Source organism: Hyperoodon ampullatus (genome assembly GCF_949752795.1).
Source record: "Hyperoodon ampullatus genome assembly, chromosome: 4".
NCBI lineage: Eukaryota > Metazoa > Chordata > Mammalia > Artiodactyla > Ziphiidae > Hyperoodon > Hyperoodon ampullatus.
Window position 1 is genome coordinate 103304173 of NC_136917.1, and position 23783 is coordinate 103327955.

A 23783-nucleotide genomic window follows, 5' to 3' on the forward strand; every position below is an offset into this window, starting at 1 on the left:
AATGGACTAAATGCTCCCACCAAAAGACACAGAGTGGCTGAATGGATACAAAAACAAGACCCATATATATGCTGTCTACAAGAGACCCACTTCAGACCTAGAGACACATACAGATTGAAAGTAAGGGGATGGAAAAAGATATTCCATGCAAATGGAAATCAAAAGAAAGCTGGAGTAGCAATTCTTATATCAGACAAAATAGACTTTAAAATAAAGACTATTAGAAGAGACAAAGAAGGACACTACATAACGATAAAGGGATCGATCCAAGAAGAAGATATAACAATTGTAAATATTTATGCACCCAACATAGGAGCACCTCAATACATAAGGCAAATACTAACAGCCATAAAAGGGGAAATCGACAGTAACACAATCATAGTAGGGGACTTTAACACCCCACTTTCACCAATGGACAGATCATCCAAAATGAAAATAAATAAGGAAACACAAGCTTTAAATGATACATTAAACAAGATGGACTTAATTGATATTTATAGGACATTCCACCCCAAAACAACAGAATACACATTTTTCTCAAGTGCTCATGGAACATTCTCCAGGATAGATCATATCTTGGGTCACAAATCAAGCCTTGGTAAATTTAAGAAAATTGAAATTGTATCAAGTATCTTTTCCGACCACAACGCTATGAGACTAGACATCAATTACAGGAAAAGATCTGTAAAAAATACAAACACATGGAGGCTAAACAATACACTACTCAATAACGAAGTGATCACTGAAGAAATCAAAGAGGAAATTAAGAAATACCTAGAAACAAATGACAATGGAGACACGACGACCCAAAACCTATGGGACGCAGCAAAAGCAGTTCTAAGGGGGAAGTTTATAGCAATACAATCCCACCTTAAGAAACAGGAAACATTTCGAGTAAACAACCTGACCCTGCACCTAAAGCAATTAGAGAAAGAAGAACAAAAAACCCCCAAAGTTAGCAGAAGGAAAGAAATCATAAAGATCAGATCAGAAATAAATGAAAAAGAAATGAAGGAAACGATAGCAAAGATCAACCAAACTAAAAGCTGGTTCTTTGAGAAGATAAACAAAATTGACAAACCATTAGCCAGACTCATCAAGAAAAGAAGGGAGAAGACTCAAATCAGTAGAATTAGAAATGAAAAAGGAGAAGTAACAACTGACACTGCAGAAATACAAAAGATCATGAGAGATTACTATAAGCAACTCTATGCCAATAAAATGGACAACCTGGAAGAAATGGACAAATTCTTAGAAATGCACAACCTACCAAGACTGACTCAGGAAGAAATAGAAAATATGAATAGACCAATCACAAGCACTGAAATTGAAACTGTGATTAAAAATCTTCCATCAAACAAAAGCCCAGGACCAGATGGCTTCACAGGCGAATTCTATCAAACATTTAGAGAAGAGCTAACACCCATCCTTCTCAAACTCTTCCAAACAATATCAGAGGAAGGAACACTCCCAAACTCATTCTACGAGGCCACCATCACCTTGATACCAAAACCAGGCAAGGATGTCACAAAGAAAGAAAACTACAGGCCAATATCACTGATGAACATAGATGCAAAAATCCTCAACAAAATACTAGCAAACAGAATCCAACAGCACATTAAAAGGATCATACACCATGATCAAGTGGGGTTTATTCCAGGAATGCAAGGATTCTTCAATATACGCAAATCAATCAATGTGATACACCATATTAACAAGTTGAAGGAGAAAAACCATATGATCATCTCAATAGATGCAGAGAAAGCTTTCGACAAAATTCAACACCCATTTATGATAAAAACCCTGCAGAAAGTAGGCAAAGAGGGAACTTTCCTCAACATAATAAAGGCCATATATGACAAACCCACAGCCAACATTGTCCTCAATGGTGAAAAACTGAAACCATTTCCACTAAGATCAGGAACAAGACAAGGCTGCCCACTCTCACCACTCTTATTCAACCTAGTTTTGGAAGTTTTAGCCACAGCAATCAGAGAAGAAAAGGAAATAAAAGGAATCCAAATTGGAAAAGAAGAAGTAAAGCTGTCACTGTTTGCAGATGACATGATACTATACATAGAGAATCCTAAAGATGCTACCGAAAAACTACTAGAGCTAATCAATGAATTTGGTAAAGTAGCAGGATACAAAATTAATGCACAGAAATCTCTGGCATTCCTTTACACTAATGATGAAAAATCTGAAAATGAAATCAAGAAAACACTCCCATTTACCATTGCAACAAAAAGAATAAAATATCTAGGAATAAACCTACGGAGACAAAAGACCTGTATGCAGAAAATTATAAGACACTGATGAAAGAAATTAAAGATGATATAAATAGATGGAGAGATATACCATGCTCCTGGATTGGAAGAATCAATATTGTGAAAATGACTCTACTACCCAAAGCAATCTACAGATTCAATGCAATCCCTATCAAACTACCACTGGCATTTTTCACAGAACTAGAACAAAAAATTTCAAAATTTGTTTGGAAAAACAAAAGACCCCGAATAGCCAAAGCAATCTTGAGAACGAAAAACGGAGCTGGAGGAATCAGGCTGCCTGACTTCGGACTATACTACAAAGCTACAGTAATTAAGACAGTGTGGTACTGGCATAAAAACAGAAAGATAGATCAGTGGATCAGGATAGAAAGCCCAGAGATAAACCCACGCACATATGGCCAACTTATCTTTGATAAAGGAGGCAGGAATGTACAGTGGAGAAAGGACAGCCTCTTCAATAAGTGGTGCTGGGTAAACTGGACAGGGACATGTAAAAGTATGAGATTAGATCATTCCCTAACACCATACACAAAAATAAGCTCAAAATGGATTAAAGACCTAAATGTAAGGCCAGAAACTATCAAACTCCTAGAGGAAAACATAGGTAGAACACTCTATGACATAAATCACAGCAAGATCCTTTTGGACCCACCTCCTAGAGAAATGGAAATAAAAACAAAGATAAACAAATGGGACCTAATGAAACTTCAAAGCTTTTGCACAGCAAAGGAAACCATAAACAAGACCAAAAGACAACCCTCAGAATGGGAGAAAATATTTGCAAATGAAGCAACTGACAAAGGATTAATCTCCAAAATTTATAAACAGCTCATGCAGCTCAATAGCAAAAAAACAAACAACCCAATCCAAAAATGGGCAGAAGACTTAAATAGGCATTTCTCCAAAGAAGATATACAGACTGCCAACAAACACATGAAAGAATGCTCAACATCATTAATCATTAGAGAAATGCAAATCAAAACTACAATGAGATATCATCTCACACCAGTCAGAATGGCCATCATCAAGAAATCTAGAAACAATAAATGTTGGAAAGGGTGTGGAGAAAAGGGAACACTCTTGCACTGCTGGTGGGGATGTGAATTGGTACAGCCACTATGGAGAACAGTATGGAGGTTCCTTAAAAAACTACAAATAGAACTACCATATGACCCAGCAATCCCACTACTAGGCATATACCCTGAGAAAACCATAATTCAAAAAGAGACATGTACCAAAATGTTCATTGCAGCTCTATTCACAATAGCCCGGAGCTGGAAACAACCTAAGTGTCCATCATCGGATGAATGGATAAAGAAGATGTGGCACATATATACAATGGAATATTATTCAGCCATAAAAAGAAACGAAACTGAGCTATTTGTAATGAGGTGGATAGACCTAGAGTCTGTCATACAGAGTGAAGTAAGTCAGAAAGAGAAAGACAAATACCGTATGCTAACACATATATATGGAATTAAAAAAAAAAAATGTCATGAAGAACCTAGGGGTAAAACGGGAATAAAGACACAGACCTACTTGAGAATGGACTTGAGGATATGGGGAAGGGGAAGGGTAAGCTGTGACAAAGGGAAAGAGAGGCATGGACATATATACACTACCAAACGTAAGGTAGATAGATAGTGGGAAGCAGCCGCAGAGCACAGGGAGATCAGCTCGGTGCTTTGTGACCGCCTGGAGGGGTGGGATGGGGAGGGTGGGAGGGAGGGAGATGCATGAGGGAAGGGATGTGGGAACAGATGTATATGTATGACTGATTCACTTTGTTATAAAGCAGAAACTAATTAAAAAAAATAAAATAAATAAATGCTGAAGAGGGTGTGGAGAAAAGGGAACCCTCTTACACTGTTGGTGGGGATGTAAAGTGATACAGCCACTATGGAGAACAGTATGGAGGTTCCTTAAAAAACTAAAAATAGAATTACCATATGACCCAGCAATCCCACTACTGGGCATATACCCTGAGAAAACCATAATTCAAAGAGTCTTGTACCACAATGTTCATTGCAGCTCTATTTACAATAGCCAGGACATGAAGCAACCTAAGTGTCCATTAACAGTTGAATGGATAAAGAAGATGTGGCACATATATATAATGGAATATTACTCAGCCATAAAAAGAAACAGAATTGAGTTATTTGTGGTAAGGTGGATGGACCTAGAGACTCTCATACAGAGTGAAGTAAGTCAGAAAGAGAAAAATAAATATCGTATGTTTACACATATATATGGAATCTAAAAAAAAGAAAAATGGTTCTGAAGAACCTAGGGGTAGGACAGGAATAAAGACGTGGATGTAGAGAATGGACTTGAGGACACGGGGAGGGGGAAGGGTAAGCTGGGGCGAAGTGAGAGAGTAGCATGCACTTATATATACTACCAAATGTAAAACCAACAGTCAGTGGGAAGTAGCCGCATAGCACACGGAGATCAGCTCGCTGCTTTGTGACCACCTAGAGGGGTGGGATAGGGAGGGTGGGAGGGAGACGCAAGAGGGAGGAGATATGGGGATATATGTATATGTATAGCTGATTCACTTTGTTATAAAGCAGAAACTAACACACCGTTGTAAAGCAATTATACTCCAATAAAGATGTTTAAAAAATAATCAATCAATCAATCAATAAAACAAAGAGGCTATTCATGTAACCCTTGGTTTGCAAGGGTACTGTTCTCAGCACGTTATACTAACTTCTCTAATTCTCACAACATTCCGGTGAGGAAGATGCTAGTGTTATTTTGCTTTGTTTCCAGTTAAGGAAACTGAGGCAGAAAGAGGATACCTAGCTTTTCCAGGGAGACAGAGATGATGAACAGCCAATCCCAGGAGGCACCTGTGACCGCCACCCTTCCCTGACTCAAAACATCCCCCCATTTGCTCGTCCTAAAATAACAACACAGACTGACTCAGTCTGCAGACAATTCAGTCAAAATTATTGCAAGCATGAAACACAAAACCAGGTAGGAAAATATAGAGCCAAGTCTAAATCATCATTCGTATGATTATAAAATAAATCAAATGTAAAAAATTATTATTGAAATATAAGATATATAATATTAAAAAGTATATGATAAAAAGAAATATGCTGGATCTAAATAGCCATTTTACATAAACAGCAATGAAAAAAACTCCCCAAATTATCAAAACTGTCTTTCAAAGAAGTGGAAAACCTGAATCAACCATGGGGAAAACTTTAAAAATCGTCGAGAGAAAAAAAAAGGGGGGGACGTTTATGGGAAAGGAGGGTCTATCAAAGTTTCACAGATGAAATTATTCCTGTGGTTTTTCAAGTGTCCTAGAACACAAAATTAGAGGCAATGCCTCCTGACTTGTGTTTTACCAAGCTTCAATGACCTGGAAACCAAAACCCAATGAAATTAAAAATTTGCATATCAAATCCAGCAGTCTTAAAAGACAAATACTATTATTAAAACAAATGACAGCGTTTTAAATAATTTTCATTGCACCATACCTAGGAAAATCAAGGGATAGACTATTATGTCATAACAAAAATTTGCCCAAAACCACAGTTGAGTTTTATCCAGAACATCTTTATAGTGAGTCATTTAAGGCTGTTGCTCTTTTTAGCATAGTAGCTGTTTCTACTGAACATAAATAAGTAGTCACTTCTACTACTAACAATAACTAAGATTTGTTGAGCTCTTCCTATAAAGAAATATATAGCATAAAGCAGATTCTGTTTCAAAGAAGTTAGAATCTGAGGGATAATAAAACTTACAAATATGAAACAATTTCACATAAAATACAAGACCTTATAGAATGACATTGTATCAGTATTTGGAAGTTCTATTCTGTATTCCTGAATTCGAGGATATCTTAGAGCACATATGAAGTACATATGGGACATAAGAATGGTTGCCAGATAAAACATAGGTGACTCTATTTGAATTTCAGATAAGCAACCAATAATTGATTGATATAAGTATGTCGCAAATACTGCCTGTAAATAAAAATATTTATTTTTATTTGTGATATACCTATAATAAAAAATATATTCATTATTTATTTGAAATTCAAAGTTAATTGGGCATCTTGTATTTTATTGTTAAAATTTCAACCCTACCATGTGATTATCTACATTTTCAATGCCGGTTTCATTATTGTCTTATTCTAATTATTATATGTCTAAATCATGAAAAAGTTTTACATTTTATGGATATGCCAGGCCCCTCTTAATAGCTATTTTTCCCAATTTTTGTTATAAGTAACGCTGAAATAAACATTCTTGTTACACATATATTTGCATTAATATTCCCCACACCTATTAGCGCTCTTTTTTTCTTACTCCCCCCCCAGTTTTATTGAGATATAATTGATATATAACCATTAGGTGTCTTTTGATTTTGCTTGTGGTATATACAAAGAGAAATTTTGTTTACACTTTATGTGGTCAAGTTTATCAATCATTTCCTTTATGACTCTGGGGTTTTGTTTTATGGTTAGAAAGAACTTCCCCACATAAAGTAAATTTCTATGAAAAAAAATGTATGAAGCAGTGTTGCAACTGCTAACATTTGCGAGGGCTTCTTACCTTGTCTATTAAATACATCACAGCGCTGAGCTGTTCATCTGTGTTCTCCGTTGCCACTTTCACACTGATGCTGTGGAGCACCCTGTTGAGAATGTCACCATCCAGGGGCTGCTGCAGCTGATCCGCAAGCCCCCAAAAGGCCTGAGAAGCCGCGTCAGAGACAAGAGTGATGTTAGCAGTCCCATACACTTTATCAATTCTGGCACCACCTTTCGGGTCAAAAAGCACAATCTGGAAGCGTTTAGGAAATGGATTTAAAGACCCTGTCTCTGGTGTTAGGATGACATCCAATACGGTGTTTCTCTGGCCAGGTTCAAAGATCAACATGCCTTCAGTTCTCACAAAGTCTTTCCCAGAAATAGCTGGAGATATGAGAGTACGACCAATTGTCTCAGCACTCCTTAACTCCTAGAAATTAAACAACACCACTTAAGTGAAACTATAAACCTCTGATCTTGTCCTAAACAAATTTTATTTCTCCTAAACAATCTGATGGGACACAACAATGTTACTGTTAAAACAGGAGGTTTTATACTTTTTCTAATTTCCTAAAACAAATTAGAGAGATAAATACACATCATACAGTGATGAGATCAGGAAAGACGGATGCCTTAAAATAGATCAAGAAAGAGAATTAGAAAAGAAATGTCACTACTGCCTCACAGAATTTCTCCAATTGTGAGCTTACTAACAATTTGAAGATATTCAGAGGCGTATATGCCCAGGGGTCAGATCATGTACGTCCATTATACAAAGTATGGCAGGAAGACACTGGAGGATTCCAGCAGGAGAGAGACACACTTTATTTCACATTTTCATGAGTATTCTGGCTCTTGTGGATAGTTAGTTAGGCTGTAGCAGGGGATGAGGATGGAAGCAGGAAGAAGAGATAGAACGTTTTTACATTAGTTCCTGAAAAAAAAAAAACAAAAAACACAGATGGTAGTTTAGGTTGTATAAGTAGAAAGAGTAAGAAGTACTCAGACTGGGAATACATTTTGAATGTAGAGTCAGCAGGACTTTCTGATTAATTCAGTGCTGGATGGAGAGGAGAGGAGAAGGAGGAGAACTCCTGGCTGTGTGCCTGAATGAAAGGCAGTAAACTGGGGGGGAACAGCGCTAAGGGAGAAATCAAGAGTTATGCATTATATATATTAAGCCTGAGATGCCTTTTAGACAATTCAAACGAAGATGTCAGGTAAGAGCAATCAGATATATGAGTCTGGATCCAGGGCAGTGAGGAGGGTAGTGATAAAAATTCAGGAGTTCTCATTTTATAGATGATACTTAAAGAAAACAGGTATGGATGGTCTAGCCTAGAGAGTAAGTCTAGGTGGACCCCAATATTTATTGGTCAGGAAGACCAACACAGGCAACAGGACGGAGCTGCCAGAGAGAAAAGGGTTAAGAGTAGGAAAGTGTGGTGCTCCAGAGGCCCAAAGGGGAAGAGCACACATCCAGAAGGAGGAAGTGACCAAGTGTTAAAAAAAGTGAAAAATCAATGAAGAAAAAGGGTTTTCAAGAGCCTCTGCAGCATAATGGTAGGGAAAAAAAAGCCTTGCTGAAGGAAACAACACAAAAGTCTATTGGCTTCAGAATGGAGAAATTAAACTATCCACTGGAACACCATATAACAGGAAAAATGAAAGAACTATACACATTAGCACACGTATTTCTCAAAAACACTGTTGAGCAAAAAAAACGCACCATAAGACAATACAACTGGAAGAATCTCATCTGCATAATTTCCAAAACGGGTAAACCTAAACAGCATATGGTATGTGGTAAAACTATAAATAAAAACAAGGTAATAATTCATCATGTAATATAGGGCAGAGGTTATCTGAGAGACGGGGAGAGGTTATTCTGCAAGGAAAAAGCAGGATGGCATCAGAGAAGAGTTCATGGCAGCTAGTTTTAAGATCCTGATTAAGTTGGATTTCTTAAGGTAGGTGGTGATGATTTTATTACTATAAACTGCACATATACATTCTGTCCACTATTTTCTGGTAGAATTTATTTCACAATTCAGACATTTAAAGGAAATGGAACAATCAAAATGTTCTTGTGTTTATAAAATACATACAACAAACACAAAAAAGAAGCACTATGCAATTTAAAAGCAACAACGAAAATCAATACAGAAATAGCCTTTGATAGAATAAGCAATGTGAGAATAAGAAGGAGAGGCATATTCTTTTTTGAACTTGTGGGCTTTGGTCTAGTACACATATATACAAATGAAATATCTGGAATTGGTTTTCAAATTTGGCTTAGCTATAGGCCTATTTAATTTAAAGATAACTGGAATGAGTGATATTTTCATTATCTCAAATCCTTATATCCCTTAACTTTAGATCACAAATATGTAGATATAAGGGAACTTATAGTATTTAGGTACCAGGAATGCTGACCTACCGAAGGGTAGGTATGCTACAGCTTTTGTTTTAACTACATTATTAAAATCTGTTTAAAGTAAAAGCAAAGTTAATATCACTGTAACAGAATAGCAACTTGGTCCATAATTATTTTCTCATCCTTGTCAGCTACTGGAAACTAGAATTATATGACTTTCTCTTCTAACAATATGCCTAGCATTGAGAGAGAAAATGCAGGGGCAATGAAGCAACAGGAAAATAAAATCATACCAGACAGGTAAAACTTTTATTTCTAATTTTTAAAATTAAACTTTTTATTTTGAGATAATTATAGATTCACATGCAGTTATAAGAAATAATAAAGAGTGGTCTCCTGTGCCCCTTACCCAACAACCCTCATTGGTAACATCTTGCATTATTATAATATATCACAACCAGGATATGGACATTGATACAGTCAAGATACATTTTCATCACCACAGAGATCCTCTATGTTGATTTTTATAGTGTTATAAAAATGCTATGAGTTACATGCTAGTGACAGCATGTATTTTGCAAGGAATCATTTGTGGATAATCTAGAAAGAATATAAATAAATATGATAAGAGATATTGGCATTCACACTCTTATTTTGGCATTTTCAACTCCCCTTTCAACTGAGCGTGTGAACCAAAGTATGCCTCAAATCTTTTTGTCCCTTCTTCCAGTCTTCCACTCTACAAAGTACTGAGCATATGATGATATATATTTCATGGGAGAAGAAGGAAGCACATATTTTTTTTCTCATTTCTCTTACCATATTAAATGCTTAAAAGAAAAAATGCCAAAATATCCATGAATCAAAGTACTTCTTTTCATGTTTGTACTATTTCAACGTTATTTAGGATGGAGTTTATTTCTAGAGTCTCATATGATATAAAGTGTTGTCTTCTCACCTGCCAAGCTGTAGACTTTGTCATAAAGACAACTTTTCTGCCTGGCAAGCTTCCAGGACAGCTCACTACCCACAGCTCCAGTCTTAACCTCCGATCCCTGACTCACATGATTGCTACAGCAAACTGGCTGCACAAATGTTGTATTTTATACACAGAATGTTCTATGTGTTTGAGCCACTCAACAACCAAAGACATACTAAACAGCACTTTGTATAAAAAACAGAAAACAACTTTGATACCTTGAGGCCTAAAGTGTCATCAGCTTTGAAATCTTGAAACCGGGGAAATGGTAGCACTGTCCGGAATGGTAGTTTCCAAATTGTGAGGTTTTGGGAGTTATATGAGTCAAGGGGAAATAAGAGAGGGCTAAGGTGGGCAAGCTCCAACCTCTACAATCATGCTTGAAGAAAAGTAGATGCACACTTTTGCTTTAATATGTTAGAGTTTTGTTCCTAAAACAAAGTTTAAAACATAATGCTCAAAAGGTATAGCATGTTGTGTGGACCAGCCCCAGGCTCTAGTTGCTTAGCGTTTCGTAGCATTACTCTTCTGAATCCCTGGATACCCACCTGCTCCCTCTCTTTCCCTTAATGTCACCTAATATGATGGATGTGAAAAGTGGCTGTGAGACCTCATGAACTCATGGATTTAAAGAAACATAAAGATCAGTTAGTGTTTGAAGTCCTGAAGAAGATTTTCAACTAGTTCAGGTAAAAATCAGAACAAAGACCCATACTTTTTGTTTCTGGTCTTATACAGTTTCATTCTGAAGAAATTTCAACTCTCTACAAATTTTATAGAACAGATTTATGTAAGACACTTTGCACTATATAATCTTTTCCAAAAGATAAAAAAAGACAAAAGACCATCACATCTTAAAACATGATCTAAGTGAAAAAAACTGAACTGTTTCAAGGATAAAGCTTAATGTAATAAACATAATGTGAATTATGATGGTAATTCAGAAAATAATATATCAATTCTCTGTTTCATTATACATGCTACAGTTAAAGAAGAAAACCTTACTGTGTGATAATACATACTGCATGCTTACCTGGGTGCTAAAGTTAACAGACATCATTAATCCTGTCCCAGAGTCTCTGGCCACCTGCAGACTGATTATAGTGGCCTTCTTATGAGCCACCGGCAGCCGAGAACCCACAGAGAAATACACGAGACTTGGAGGTTTATCACTCTGTAATAATTTAATCTGTGCAAATCTGGCACTATTGTTTATAGCTGCTCCAGCAGTTACTTCATACAGTTCCACAAAAAAATGTATTCCAACTTGAGGTATCTGACAATGAGATAAAAGGAAAAAAAAAAGGATGATTACTAATAGATTTCTATTTTAAGATAATTCTGATATTAAGAAATAGTATTATTCATATACATTATTACAGAAATAAGTATACATCTAGAGATACATTCTGTATAATTACAGAATTAAATTCTTATGTTAGATTACCATGAGATTTATTATCTTTGGTCTTTCTTTAATACCTTTACTCTCTCTGGGTGACCTTCTTACTAGAAAATCAATGTCAGGAAGCAATCTATGCATACTTCAATAAACAAAAGGATACATAAGATATATTCGTACAATGAAATGTTATCTAGTAGTTAAAAAAAATGAACTGTTTCAATATTTTTCAACATGGGTGGGTCCAAAAACATGATAATGAGTAACAAATCAAGTTGCATAATGATATGTATGGCATGCTACAATAAATGTAAAACTTTAAATTACATAAAGCTTACTACATTTTGTTAATGGATACATATTTATTTAAAGAGTAAAAAGGAAAATAAGACACCATGATGGTAGTTATCTCAGGTGAAGGGGTAGCAATGGGGGTAGGCAGGGTGTGGAATTGAAAAAACATGGGATAGGAGTGAAAGGGAGATTCAACTTTGTAAGGTTTTATTTTTAAAGGGTTTTACATAAATATGACCAAATATTGATGAGTTAATTTAGTGATTTTATGTATTTTTCAAAATTTCCCTAAATTCTGTATCAAGAAATCTAAATTTAGTCTGTTGGTTACAGTTTGCTCATGTTTTACCTTGGTTCTCCCTCAACAATCTCAAATAATTTTTCAAAGCCTGAATTCAATTCTATAACATACTGTCAATCACCTGTTTTTACTTGCTTGCTCTTACACAATAATCTAAAAATCTTAGCAGCATTTTTAGCTTCCTAGCATAACTCCAAGAGCTAAGCTGAAGCATTTTCAACTGCGTGTATCATTGTCTAATTTGTTATAATGCATCATTTTTATTTATCAGCAAGGACCTTATTCATTTGTTTTGTGATCATTTTAATGAGAATCATTATGTCATGAAGCAATACAACAAATTCTTTAGTATTATTCAAAAGGAGTTGCTTCTTAGTAGCACAATAAGTGAACTTAATCTCTTTTTATTGTCTGAAGAAACATATTTAGTTTTCCTGTGGTAATATATTATGCTTTACTTTTGCAGATCAACTCTCAGTAAATATTGAAATGAAGGTAAATGCACTCTTCCCGCTTTTGAGAAACTAAACTTGGCAAATACAATAAACTGAAGCACTAGAAAAGTATGGGTAACTATATTCAATAACTATTATTCCCTAATGGCCAATGAGCTTGAATTCACAATAGTTTCATTTAACTAAGGATTTCAATATTATATTCCAACATACTCCTGTCTTTGTTTTTCAGCATAATATTTCTTCTCATTGTGATGATGATTAAAACACTACTTATAACTACTTTGAGTCAAAAGAATATGTTATAATCTAAGTAAGGAACCATGCAAATTGAACAGTGTGCAGATGGGTGCCAACATATAATTAGAAGAGACAAAAGGAATCTTCCAGTCTTACAACAAAATACTCTATTCAAACAATATGCCTGAAGTATATTGGGAAAGCAAAACTCACAGATCGTTATCTGAACCTCTCTGGACCTAAATATGACTGGAGACCTCACAAGAACTCAAGTTCCTTTCCTAGTTAGGGCAGCAGCATTCCAGGATGATCTTTTGCCCGACTAGTATAAAATAATTTTTCTTGGGCCCAGACCTACTCAGAAGCAAATGAAGTAATAATGAAATAATGTCTTACTTAAATACTTTTTAAAAATATTTGCAACAAATACTTAGACAATCTGTTTGGTTTAAACAGATTTTGTGGGCTAAGAAATGCATCCTAAGTTAATTAACTATGACCTTTATACATTTTGCTAATACAGAATCGTAAGACAGAACCACAGAACAGTAAGATACCCAGCAGAGAAAGGGTAAATGGACTGGAATTCAAAAGATGAGTTCTAATCTTTGCCAAGTAATTGACCTGGGGAAAGTTACTTAAATTCTTTATAACTTGAAAATGAAAATTTTGAATAACTATAGGGACATAATTAGGGATAGGATAGAGTAGAAAAACTTTCAGCTGAGCGTCTTTAGGAGAAACCACCATCAATCAGTGGTGTAACTCTACAGATGAAAGCGTGCATTGTGTTTGCTGTGTTGTTTTGTTGTCACTCCCCTGCCACCAGGATTGATGCGGCTACTACTCAAGTCACTGAATCACCTTGGGCTCTGTTCCCATCCATTCTGAATAATAGTAACCCTCCCTTGTGAAGGGCCAACTCCTTGCCAAGAACCGTGTGAAAAAACCTCTTAGTCATTATCTCATTTAATCTAACAGCCCTATTATTGACTCAACCAAGTCTGGGAAGCTCAGGAAGTCTAAGCAATTTGTCTAATGTTACCCATTCATTGCGGCGCGCGGGCTTCTCATTGCGGTGGCTTCTCTTGTTGCGGAGCATGGGCTCTAGGCGCACTGGCTTCAGTAGTTGTGGCTCATGGGCTCAGTAGTTGTGGTGCACGGGCTCTAGAGCTCAGGCTCAGTAGTTGTGGCACACGGGCTTAGTTGCTCCGCAGCATGTGGGATCTTCCCAGACCAGGGCTTGAACCCGTATCCCCTGCACTGGCAGGCGGATTCTCAACCACTGCGCCACCAGGGAAGCCCCTTAAAAACTTTTAAAAAGAAAATTCTTGGAATTTCCCAAGTTTAAAAAAACTCAGTGGGAACTCAATATTTTAATAAACATATTTTCTAGCTCCGTCACTACCAAGATGGCTCACAGCAGCATCTTGGTCAACCATGACCTCTCATGCCTATCTCCAGAACATACATTCAGATCTCTGAAACTCTTTTTGATGAAAGAAATCAAGTTCTTAGACAACAGTCGATTGGATGTCTTAGAGCAGGAAAAATCAAGATGGCTCTAGAACACAGGTTATTGCTATAAAGCAAATAAGCATCCAGAGATTTTTAAAGCATATGAAAAGACAAAAGACTAGCTTAATAGATCTTTCAGTGTCCATGACATGACTATTTGAGTAGCAAAAAGAAAAGCATTTAGTAACCAATTAAAATTAGTTGAATTTGAATCTATAATGGTACTTAAAGGAGAAAAGTTATTGTAATGTATTAAAAAATGGTTAAAATGAAAAATGTGAGTATAATAGTGTATACCTAATATTTTATTAAGTTTAATGTGTAGGAGAATGTTAACATATCAAGACAGTTATATCTTTTATTAAGTATATATTCATTTATTAAGGAATGATAAACATTCTTCTCTTTGTATGTTAGTAGAGTTAATAAAAAATGTTAATAAAACAATTATTCCTAGAAAAAGTAAGAATTGCACCAAAAATAGGAATAAATTATTAGGACCTGTGAAACACATACAAATGAAGATGAAAACAAGTAAGAAGTTAGAGTACCATTGGTCACACAGAAGTTGAAAGATGATGCAAATGTATGCTTGTTTGAATACGACAGAACAGATGAACTGCAGAGATGCACTAAGATCACAGATTTGTTATCTCATTTCTTATGAGGTAAAGGCTCTAGGTTGCCTTTTTAAATATTAACAAGATATTAACAAGGCAGGTCTATCTTTCCAATACCACTAATAGACCAGCTCCATGTTCAGCAGTGACAGGGCAATGGTTAAGTTAAAGCTGGCACTGCAAAATTTAAAGAACAAATCATTCTGAGGAAAACACATGGTGTTGAAAAAATTAACTTGTAAAGCATGAACTTAAAAAAAACATGTTGATCTCACAAGTCAAGTCATAAAATGGACCCCAATCAGATGACCAGCAATTCTCATTTGAAACAGCTTGAGACAAGCACCAGGACCTGTGATCCTAACAAAGAACAAAGAGCTCTTGATAACCAAGAGCATGTAACCTTAAGTGATCTGAGGCAATTATTCTTTCTCTTCTGGAACCAATAAAATTACTACAGTTCTGGGAAGGTATGAAAATATGTATCACTGTAATCTTAGAGAAGATCAATATAACTGTTTCAGTAATTCTCAGAAAGTGAAAAAACAGGTAGAGAGAAAATGAATAAAGAGTTAAATCTACAGGGTTGTTATTTAGAATGAGTTTAATATAGCTATACATTTGGAAATAATTTTATTTGTGCAATGCTTTTTCCGCTGTTTAAAGTGTTTGGCATATACAAAGAAATCATGATACTTTTGAACATTCATAATATTATGGCTAGTTTTTGTATAAATACTTGAGTTCAATAAATTAAGTAGTAGACAAAGAACAAATACTACTGAGTGCTCCTTAGGCATTAAAGTATCATGAAATAGTCATTTTAAAAAGCCACACATGATTACTAAGTGACTAAAGCTCTGTTAGGTCATCAGTGACCGATACCGTTTGAATAACGAAGGTTCCTTTAGAAAGAGGGGGGAACATCTGGCTCCTGGGTGCCATGTGCAACATGACCCAATAGAAATTTATCCAAAGGCTCATCAAGCATGGCCTCGGTGCTTCTTCAGTGGGTCAGAAATGAACTCTCTAAAGAATGAGAGAACTTTCATTCTGGATGAAATCTATGGATATAACATGATGTGACCAAATCTATCAATACGATAAAAGCAAATAACTAAACACTCAGAGTAATCAGAGATATTAATCTGGCTGAAAATGACTCAAGGGATCATTCACACAGTGAGCGGGTGGGCCAGGAAGAATCGTGGAAATGACAAGAAACAGAACAGAGAAAACTGATGAGCTTTTTTTTTAGCACTGAGATACAAGCTTTTTTTTTATTACTGACTTATAACATTGTGTAAGTCTTAAGTGCGCAAGTGATGAGATTATTTACAAAAATTCATAATGTAATAAATTCTAAGTGTGACATCTATTGCTCATCTAAGAGATTTGGTTAGGCAAGACACAAAGAATCTCCACATAAGCAATGTGTAAGTTTCAACAAAGTGACTTTAGAATGATTAATTGTAAAGAAATATAATCAGAATTTGCCAATACTGTGTCTCATAGTGTCTTACCTTCCCTGGTTTGGGCTCAATGGTGATAAAGCACTTTGTTTGACCCGCTGTACAGACTGTGGTCCCTGACACAGACAGAAATTCATCTATCAGGTTCACACCATCTTTCTGGAGCACAGCAGCTGTTTTGTTAAACGTGACTCGCCAAAAGACCTTGACATCTTCAAAGGCTCTAGGAACAAAGCAAAACCTATGCAAATGCAGTCACAGAGTACATTATTCCTGTAGCTAATGCAGAATGTGTTATCACTGTGCCTGAGTGTACCTCTCCATCCAAAGCAGAGCACTTACTCTCTCAATGATAATGTCAAAAGTAACCAATTCTCCCCACTACAGTTAAGAAATTAAGGCCAGAGTTTACATGGCATTTCTTTAACCACACTTTATTCAGTACTAATTAAGTATTTATTGAACTATGATTCCTGATGCTATGTACCAGAAATATGAAAGTAAAAATTATAGGGAACCTTTGCCTTCAAGTAAGTGTTCCTCATTTGTCTTTTAACAAGAATCCTTCTAAAGGAAAAACACTACTGCCAAAATGGTTGTTACCATAAAAATAAAGGGCAAGAGATGACTTACATTTTCAGAGAATATTTAGACCCAAAATGGAAAAGGTAATACAAATACATGTACATGTGTGCATACCAAGTGCATGTACATGATGAACACTCATGTATACTATACTGTACTAAGTTGCAAGCAAAACGTTGGTAATCCAAGTCTCCCTAACAGTAAATGGTTGTGTATTCGGAGGGATCAGAGAATAGTAAATACTATGAAGTGATGACTTACATAATCTAACATCTGTATGGTACTTTATAAAGTACAAAATGTTAAGGCAGCCCCAAGTTATGTTCATAAACCAAGTGTGTTAAATCACAGATTAGGAACTAGAGCATCTGTACACTGACATGCCAAATTCCACCCTACCTTCTTCTACCAACATTTCATCCTGCCTCTACCATTTTGTGAATTCAAATTAGATACACAGGATGTTACATCTTCAACATATATAGAAACATACCTGTTTGGCTGCCTTGTGACAACAAGATGCAGTCTGCTCATCTCAGCTCCTTCACTCAACTCCAGTACACTCTGGGACTCCTGACTGAATCCTATGATGCCATTGTGAAGATCACTCCCTGAAAAGAAAAATAGAAGATTATAATATACTTAAGATTTTTAAAAGGTCTCCAATGCTTCACTAATCTTTCCAGCTCAGATGGTATAAAACTGAGACATTCAAAAGTGAACGGGGTGGGCGGGAGCTACAACATTTAATGATCTTTACTAAAAACAGACTAGAATCAAAATGATCAAATCAAGGTAGCTGACACTTTGAGAACAGAAGATGAAAAGGAAGAAAACATCAAATCCTGCTCCCCATACTGACAACATGCTCATCTCTCTCTGATGAGGCTCTACTTTTGATTTCATAGTCCTTGATACTACTGTTTAAAATCAGTGCATCCTGACAGAATATAAGTTCTTCTGAGAAGCAACTGTTTTATTTACTGCTGTATCCCTGGTACCAAGAAGAGTGTTTAATAAATATTTAGTGAATACATGAACTCCATCTGACTGTTTACTTCTCTATAAGAGAGCTGACCCGAAAGACCATTTATGTTTCACATTTGGTTATTTTCCCCAGAGAAAAACAGAACTATTAAGGAACTCTTGAGAACCTCTGAGAAAAAGAAACTCCTCTGAGCAACTCTTGAGGTTCCAGGCACCATCATTCTACAAAATTGTGTTTAAACTGGAACAAACCTAGGGCCCACACTACACTGAAATAGTCACTCCAAATCCTTGCCAAAATGTAAACTAGCTTCTCAGACGAGAGAAATACCAATAAACAGTTCCTGCTGCTTTCTATTTCTCAATGACTCAGTTTTGCAAAGTGATCCTAAAAGCAATGATCCAAAGCAATCAGCCTCAAAAACCATTTGTACCCCTCACCCTGAAACCTGACTCCTGATTCCAAGCAGACAGAACTTCTGTAAGGAAACAGAAAACCACTGAACTGTCCCGAAAGGGGAAAGTTGGTGGTTACCAGCCCATATTTTGCAGGTCTGAAGTGTGAGCAAATGTGGAGCCCATGGCTTAGGGACATGGAGGTGATGGACCACTTTTGTCCTGGTGCCTCATGTGTGTTTTGTCTCAGCCAGATGCCCATCCTCATCCTCACCAATTAATCACTACAATCGCTTCTTAGCCCTGCATCAGAACCAGACATCAACTATTTTTTCTTCAGCAGCAACTGTTTTCTTGTCACTTTTAATGGGAATTTGGCCTCTCAGTTAATAATAGATTATAAGCTTCCCACAAGCAGAACCTTCATTTTCTTTTTCAATGCAATAGCAACTAGCATGGTTCTAATGAGTATAATACTTCCCTTGTCACATCTACAATAATAAAGTCGATGTCAAATTTCTAGTAAGATGAATCAAAACTTCTAATGTGTCAATGATCAAAAATAAAACAAAATAAACTATTTTCCCGATTTATCTTGAAAGTTTGTTCTAAAATCTAAATGTGAGACGATTATGAAGATTAAAGATAAGAGGAATAAAAATAAGAGGAATCAGGAAAATTAATGATATAGTTAAAACAGAAATACTATGTTAAAATAAAAAGCCAGGGCTTCCCTGGTAGCGCAGTGGTTGAGAGTCCGCCTGCCGATGCAGGGGACATGGGTTCGTGCCCCGGTCCGGAAGGATCCCACATGCTGCGGAGTGGCTGGGCCCGTGAGCCATGGCCGCTGGGCCTGCGCGTCCAGAGCCTGTGCTCCACAACGGGAGAGGCCACAGCAGTGAGAGGCCCACGTACCGCAAAAAAAAAAAAAAAAAAGCCAGGTGAGGAGGGACTTCCCTGGTGGCACAGTGGTTGAGAGTCCGCCTGCCTATGCAAGGGAGACAGGCTCGATCCCTGGCCTGAGAAGATCCCACATGCCGTGGAGCAACTAAGCCAGTGTGCCACAACTACTGAGCCCACACACCGCAACTACTGAAGCCCACATGCCTAGAGCCCGTGCTCTGCAACAAGAGAAGCCACCTCAATGAGAAGCCAATGCACCACAATGAAGAGGAGCCCCTGCTCACCACAACTAGAGAAAACCCACAGCAACGAAGACCCAACGCAGCCAAAAAAATAAAATAATATAAAATAAAATAATTTTTTTAAAAAACCAGGTGAGGAGAAAATGATAGGAACATTCATAGACAGAGTAAGGGAACTTAGGGTACATGACATGCAAAAGTGCTGGTGAATTACATAATGTGACACTAAGAGAAGCCAATCATTTGCCAAGTATGTACGATGCCATATGTTAGGTAGGGAAGTTCTCATTAGAGAACTTCATTGAGGCTCAACTGAGTGACTGGTAAGTTAGGCTCAGAGCTGATAAATGGGAAGTTGCCTGATGAGTTAGGCTCAGAGCTGATGCATGGGTAGGCACTGGTACGCCATATTGATATAGTATCAGCACGCCATATTGGTATGCGTTGGTATGCCAAACTGACTGAGGAGCACTTCCATTCCAGTTGGAATACAGCTGCTGTCTTGAGCTCCCAGAGAACCCTCTGTCACCACCCTAACCAGTATGAGATCTCCCTGTGATCCAGTAACTAATGGGGTAATGTTTGGGACAGCAAAAAGCCTCCAGCAACCATTGTGATTGGTCTGTGCCTCTGTCAAACTAATTGCTAAATACTTGATTGTCAGCTCTGGTCTTATTCAAATAAATGTAATAAAATATCTATTTCATGGAATGGGGGAGGAGGTTGTTGAGTGCCAAAATAATTTTAATAGACATATATAGATGGCATTAAGCTAATGTGAATCAAAATCAGTAACTTGGAGAATAGAATTTGACTTTACAATATTCAATAAACTGAAGGAATAAGAAAAAATGACAGTTCTAATTGGTGTAAATTTGCAGGGTAGCATAAATGAGATGATGCTGGGTATAAAAGTTACACGATTATAAAATTATGACTGAATTATAACTGAATGGCTAAAATAAATAAAATTTTAGGAAGCACCAAATCCTAAAAGGGGATCATAAACATGTTTATTCTAAATATTTCCTTTTATAAAAAACAAAGCATAAATACTAAATGATTTATTAAGTCCTCAATTAATGGTTGAGCTGGGTCAAAATATAGGCTTCATAACTTTTAATTTTCTTTTTACTATGTTTTACCATAGTGTTATCTGAAACTCTAAAACACTGTGTAAAACTCATAATTGTTTGTATGAAAGAGTGGAGTAGGTAAGAATCATGAGACAGCCTTGTCAATACTCTAATTACAGTAAGGCACTGACAAGCTGAGCTAAGCCACTTAAAGAAATATAGTATGATTTCAGAGGAAAACTGCAAATCATCACCAAAAAATTTTATAACATGCATGAGGAACTCTATATATGCACACACCTTCCCAATAGTACAAAACTTACATAAACTGCACTGGTTCAAAAGCAGAACAAAAGGAAATAGTTTTAATATATTTCCCAACAAGATATAAAGAATTTTCTGACAATGAAATCTTAGACTCTGGGATAGATTAATGAAAGTGGTTGGGAAATTCAGAACGAGGTTTCAAAACAGGACAGGCAATCATGTTTGGGTGATTAAGTATATTTCAGAAGAAGTACATGAACTTAAGTATTTTTAAGGTTTTCCCTTTATTGTGAAAGTACAGATTTATAAATTGTTTAATTGTTTAGCTGGCTCTGAGCTAAGTGACATTTATAGTCCATTAAACTCCAGCCTGGCACCTCAGAACAACATCATGAGTTTATGTTATGGGTTCATGCCATAAGAAAACAAAATTTTAATGATTCACTATGGGTGAGTCAAGTAATTCACCTTCTTAAAGATAGAATGATCTTATTACAAATTCTGTATCACAAAAGTACATTTTTAACTCCATCACTCCAAATATATACCTGTAATAATGATCATGGCAAAAGCTGCAAACCCACTGTCATCCTTTCCCTTCACAATCTGTGCTCCACCTTGTGGGTCTGTGAGAAACACGTAGAAGAATTCTTGTCCCTCAGGCTCATCATCATCCAAAATTTGAACGAATACTTTACGTTCTCTTTCTCCATCTACAAATGTAAGGATAAGAGTTTGCTCTTCAAAATCTTCTTCTTCGGTTGCCCATGTTAGGCTGGAAGTCCCATGGATGTCAGGAAAGGGCAATGCATTTGGTTCCTTCTGAGCAGATCTTTCACCAAAAGTCTTAACTGTTACACTGACATCACCAGTAGACCCACCAGTTCTTCGGACAAGAACTTCTGCAGCGTTAAACGTGCCATTCTTCATTTCTTCTTCGACATAAACAACAGATGGCCCAAGACTAAACGTTCCATGAATGGAAACATCTGCAGTTACAGTGGGCCCAGCAGACGTACCAGGAAGGGTGACAAGGTTCTCAGGGATGGGAGACACCACTCCGGTTGGCTGTGGAATGGCAGTTATCTTGGTTGGGTCAGGGTGTGTGGTAGAGGAGTCAGTTTTTAGAGGAAGAGCTGTGTCCGTTGCTACAGCCACAGTTGTCTTGGGGAAAGAAACATCCATTCCTGCCAGGTCATCATTATCCAATATTGTGATCACTGCCACACTGAAATCTAGATTCAGGCGAGGTCTCCGATTAGCATCAAATTTTTGTAATCCTTTAATTTCTACTGAAGTTAGATTAATGTAAAAAATTTCTTCTATCTCAGGAAGCTCATCATCAATAATAGTTATTTCAAAATCAACCTCAGCATGGAATTTTTGGAAAAGCAGCCCCCCATTCTGAACAGGCTCAAAGTCTTCCAGGGGCTTTGCCCTTCCTGCAGTTGTCTGATAGGAAACTTCAATAAGATCCCCGTGGAACCCAAACAGTCTTTGTACATGTAATCTGACCACCTGTGTATCCTCTGACACTATGATATTTCTTGAACTAGGGGAAAATTGAAAGACTCCCATTGGTTCAATTTCAGCAACGGTGAAACCTGATCTGGAAAAAAAAAATTAAACCATGAGAGAACTGATGAAAAATAGGAATACCACTGTAGAGATTCATCTTTCACACACTTAAGATACTGCTCATGAGGACATCTTAAAAATGACATGCCCTTTCAAATTCCATAAAACCCTATTTACTTATTGTTGAATATACCAGAGCACAAGAAAGGTAAGAACAGGAGCTGCAGTCACAGGTGATAGGACCTAACAAGGTCCATATATATATATATACATATATATATATATATATATATATATATATATATATATGTATGTATGTATATATATATGGAGAGAGGAGGAGGGCAATGCCTGGCCTAGGGTAAGCACTATAAAACTGTTAGCCTGAATCACTGTGCTGTACAGTAGAAATTAACACAACATTGTAAATCAACTATACTTCAATAAAATTTAAAAATAAGACATAAAAAAACCTCTTGGCTATTATTGTTATTGTTAAAGGTATGTGAATTTGTTAACCTAAAATACGTTGTGTCCAAACACTTTTTGAATGGCATATGTATAATCAAAAGCCATATTGGATTCCACCAACCAATATCTCCCATACATAAATATGTATATAAACACACTTGAACACACACTGGTTTTGCCCACACTTTTTCCCCAGTTTCCAAATAAGTAAACTAAAGTACAGAAAGATCAAGTAACTTTCCCAAAGTCACACAGAAAGTAAGTGACACAGCCAGGATTAAACCCAGGAGTCTGGCTCTAAGATCGGTCCTCTGCTGTTCTGATCAAGTCCATCCCACATATGAGAAAAGTCAATTGCTTTTGACCAGGACATATTTATTTGCAAATATACTGATATAAATTAAACTCAAAAGAACTACTAGTTCAAGTCACATTATTATCCTACTATGATTTCTTATTCTTACTCTTTATCTCTTGGAGAAATCAGGTATTTTTGGCTACCTTTCTGAAGACAGCTTCCTTTAAAAATAGGTGGCTTTGCCATCATGGTTCTTTTCGGAGATGTCACCTCAGGCCAAAGTTCTTGAGTGAGAGGTCATGATAAACGCTCTTCAAGCAAGCAGTGGGTGGTGGCATCTTTGGCAATGCAGACCATATATTGCTCTACACTAAAACTGTTTTCACCTCTGCTTCAAGGAGAGAGATCCTTGTGTCTTTTTTTGTTTGTTTCAACTGGTAAATTCCAGCTTACTCCTCAGAGACTTTCTTGACTGAAAA

The 23783-nt window shown here is 36.6% G+C and overlaps 1 protein-coding gene across 1 annotated transcript in view; it reads right to left on the reverse strand.

Annotated features, from left to right (window-relative positions):
* ADGRV1 (adhesion G protein-coupled receptor V1) overlaps window positions 1–23783 on the reverse strand; it is a gene marked incomplete at both ends in the record, with an annotated part of 526225 nt that overhangs the window by 316961 nt on the left and 185481 nt on the right. Inside the window, 5 exons of the mRNA XM_079702360.1 lie at window positions 6866–7273; window positions 11233–11475; window positions 16553–16724; window positions 17580–17697; window positions 21506–22566. Of these exons, the coding sequence (XP_079558486.1) occupies window positions 6866–7273; window positions 11233–11475; window positions 16553–16724; window positions 17580–17697; window positions 21506–22566 (2002 nt within the window). The remainder of the gene's footprint in view (window positions 1–6865; window positions 7274–11232; window positions 11476–16552; window positions 16725–17579; window positions 17698–21505; window positions 22567–23783) is intronic.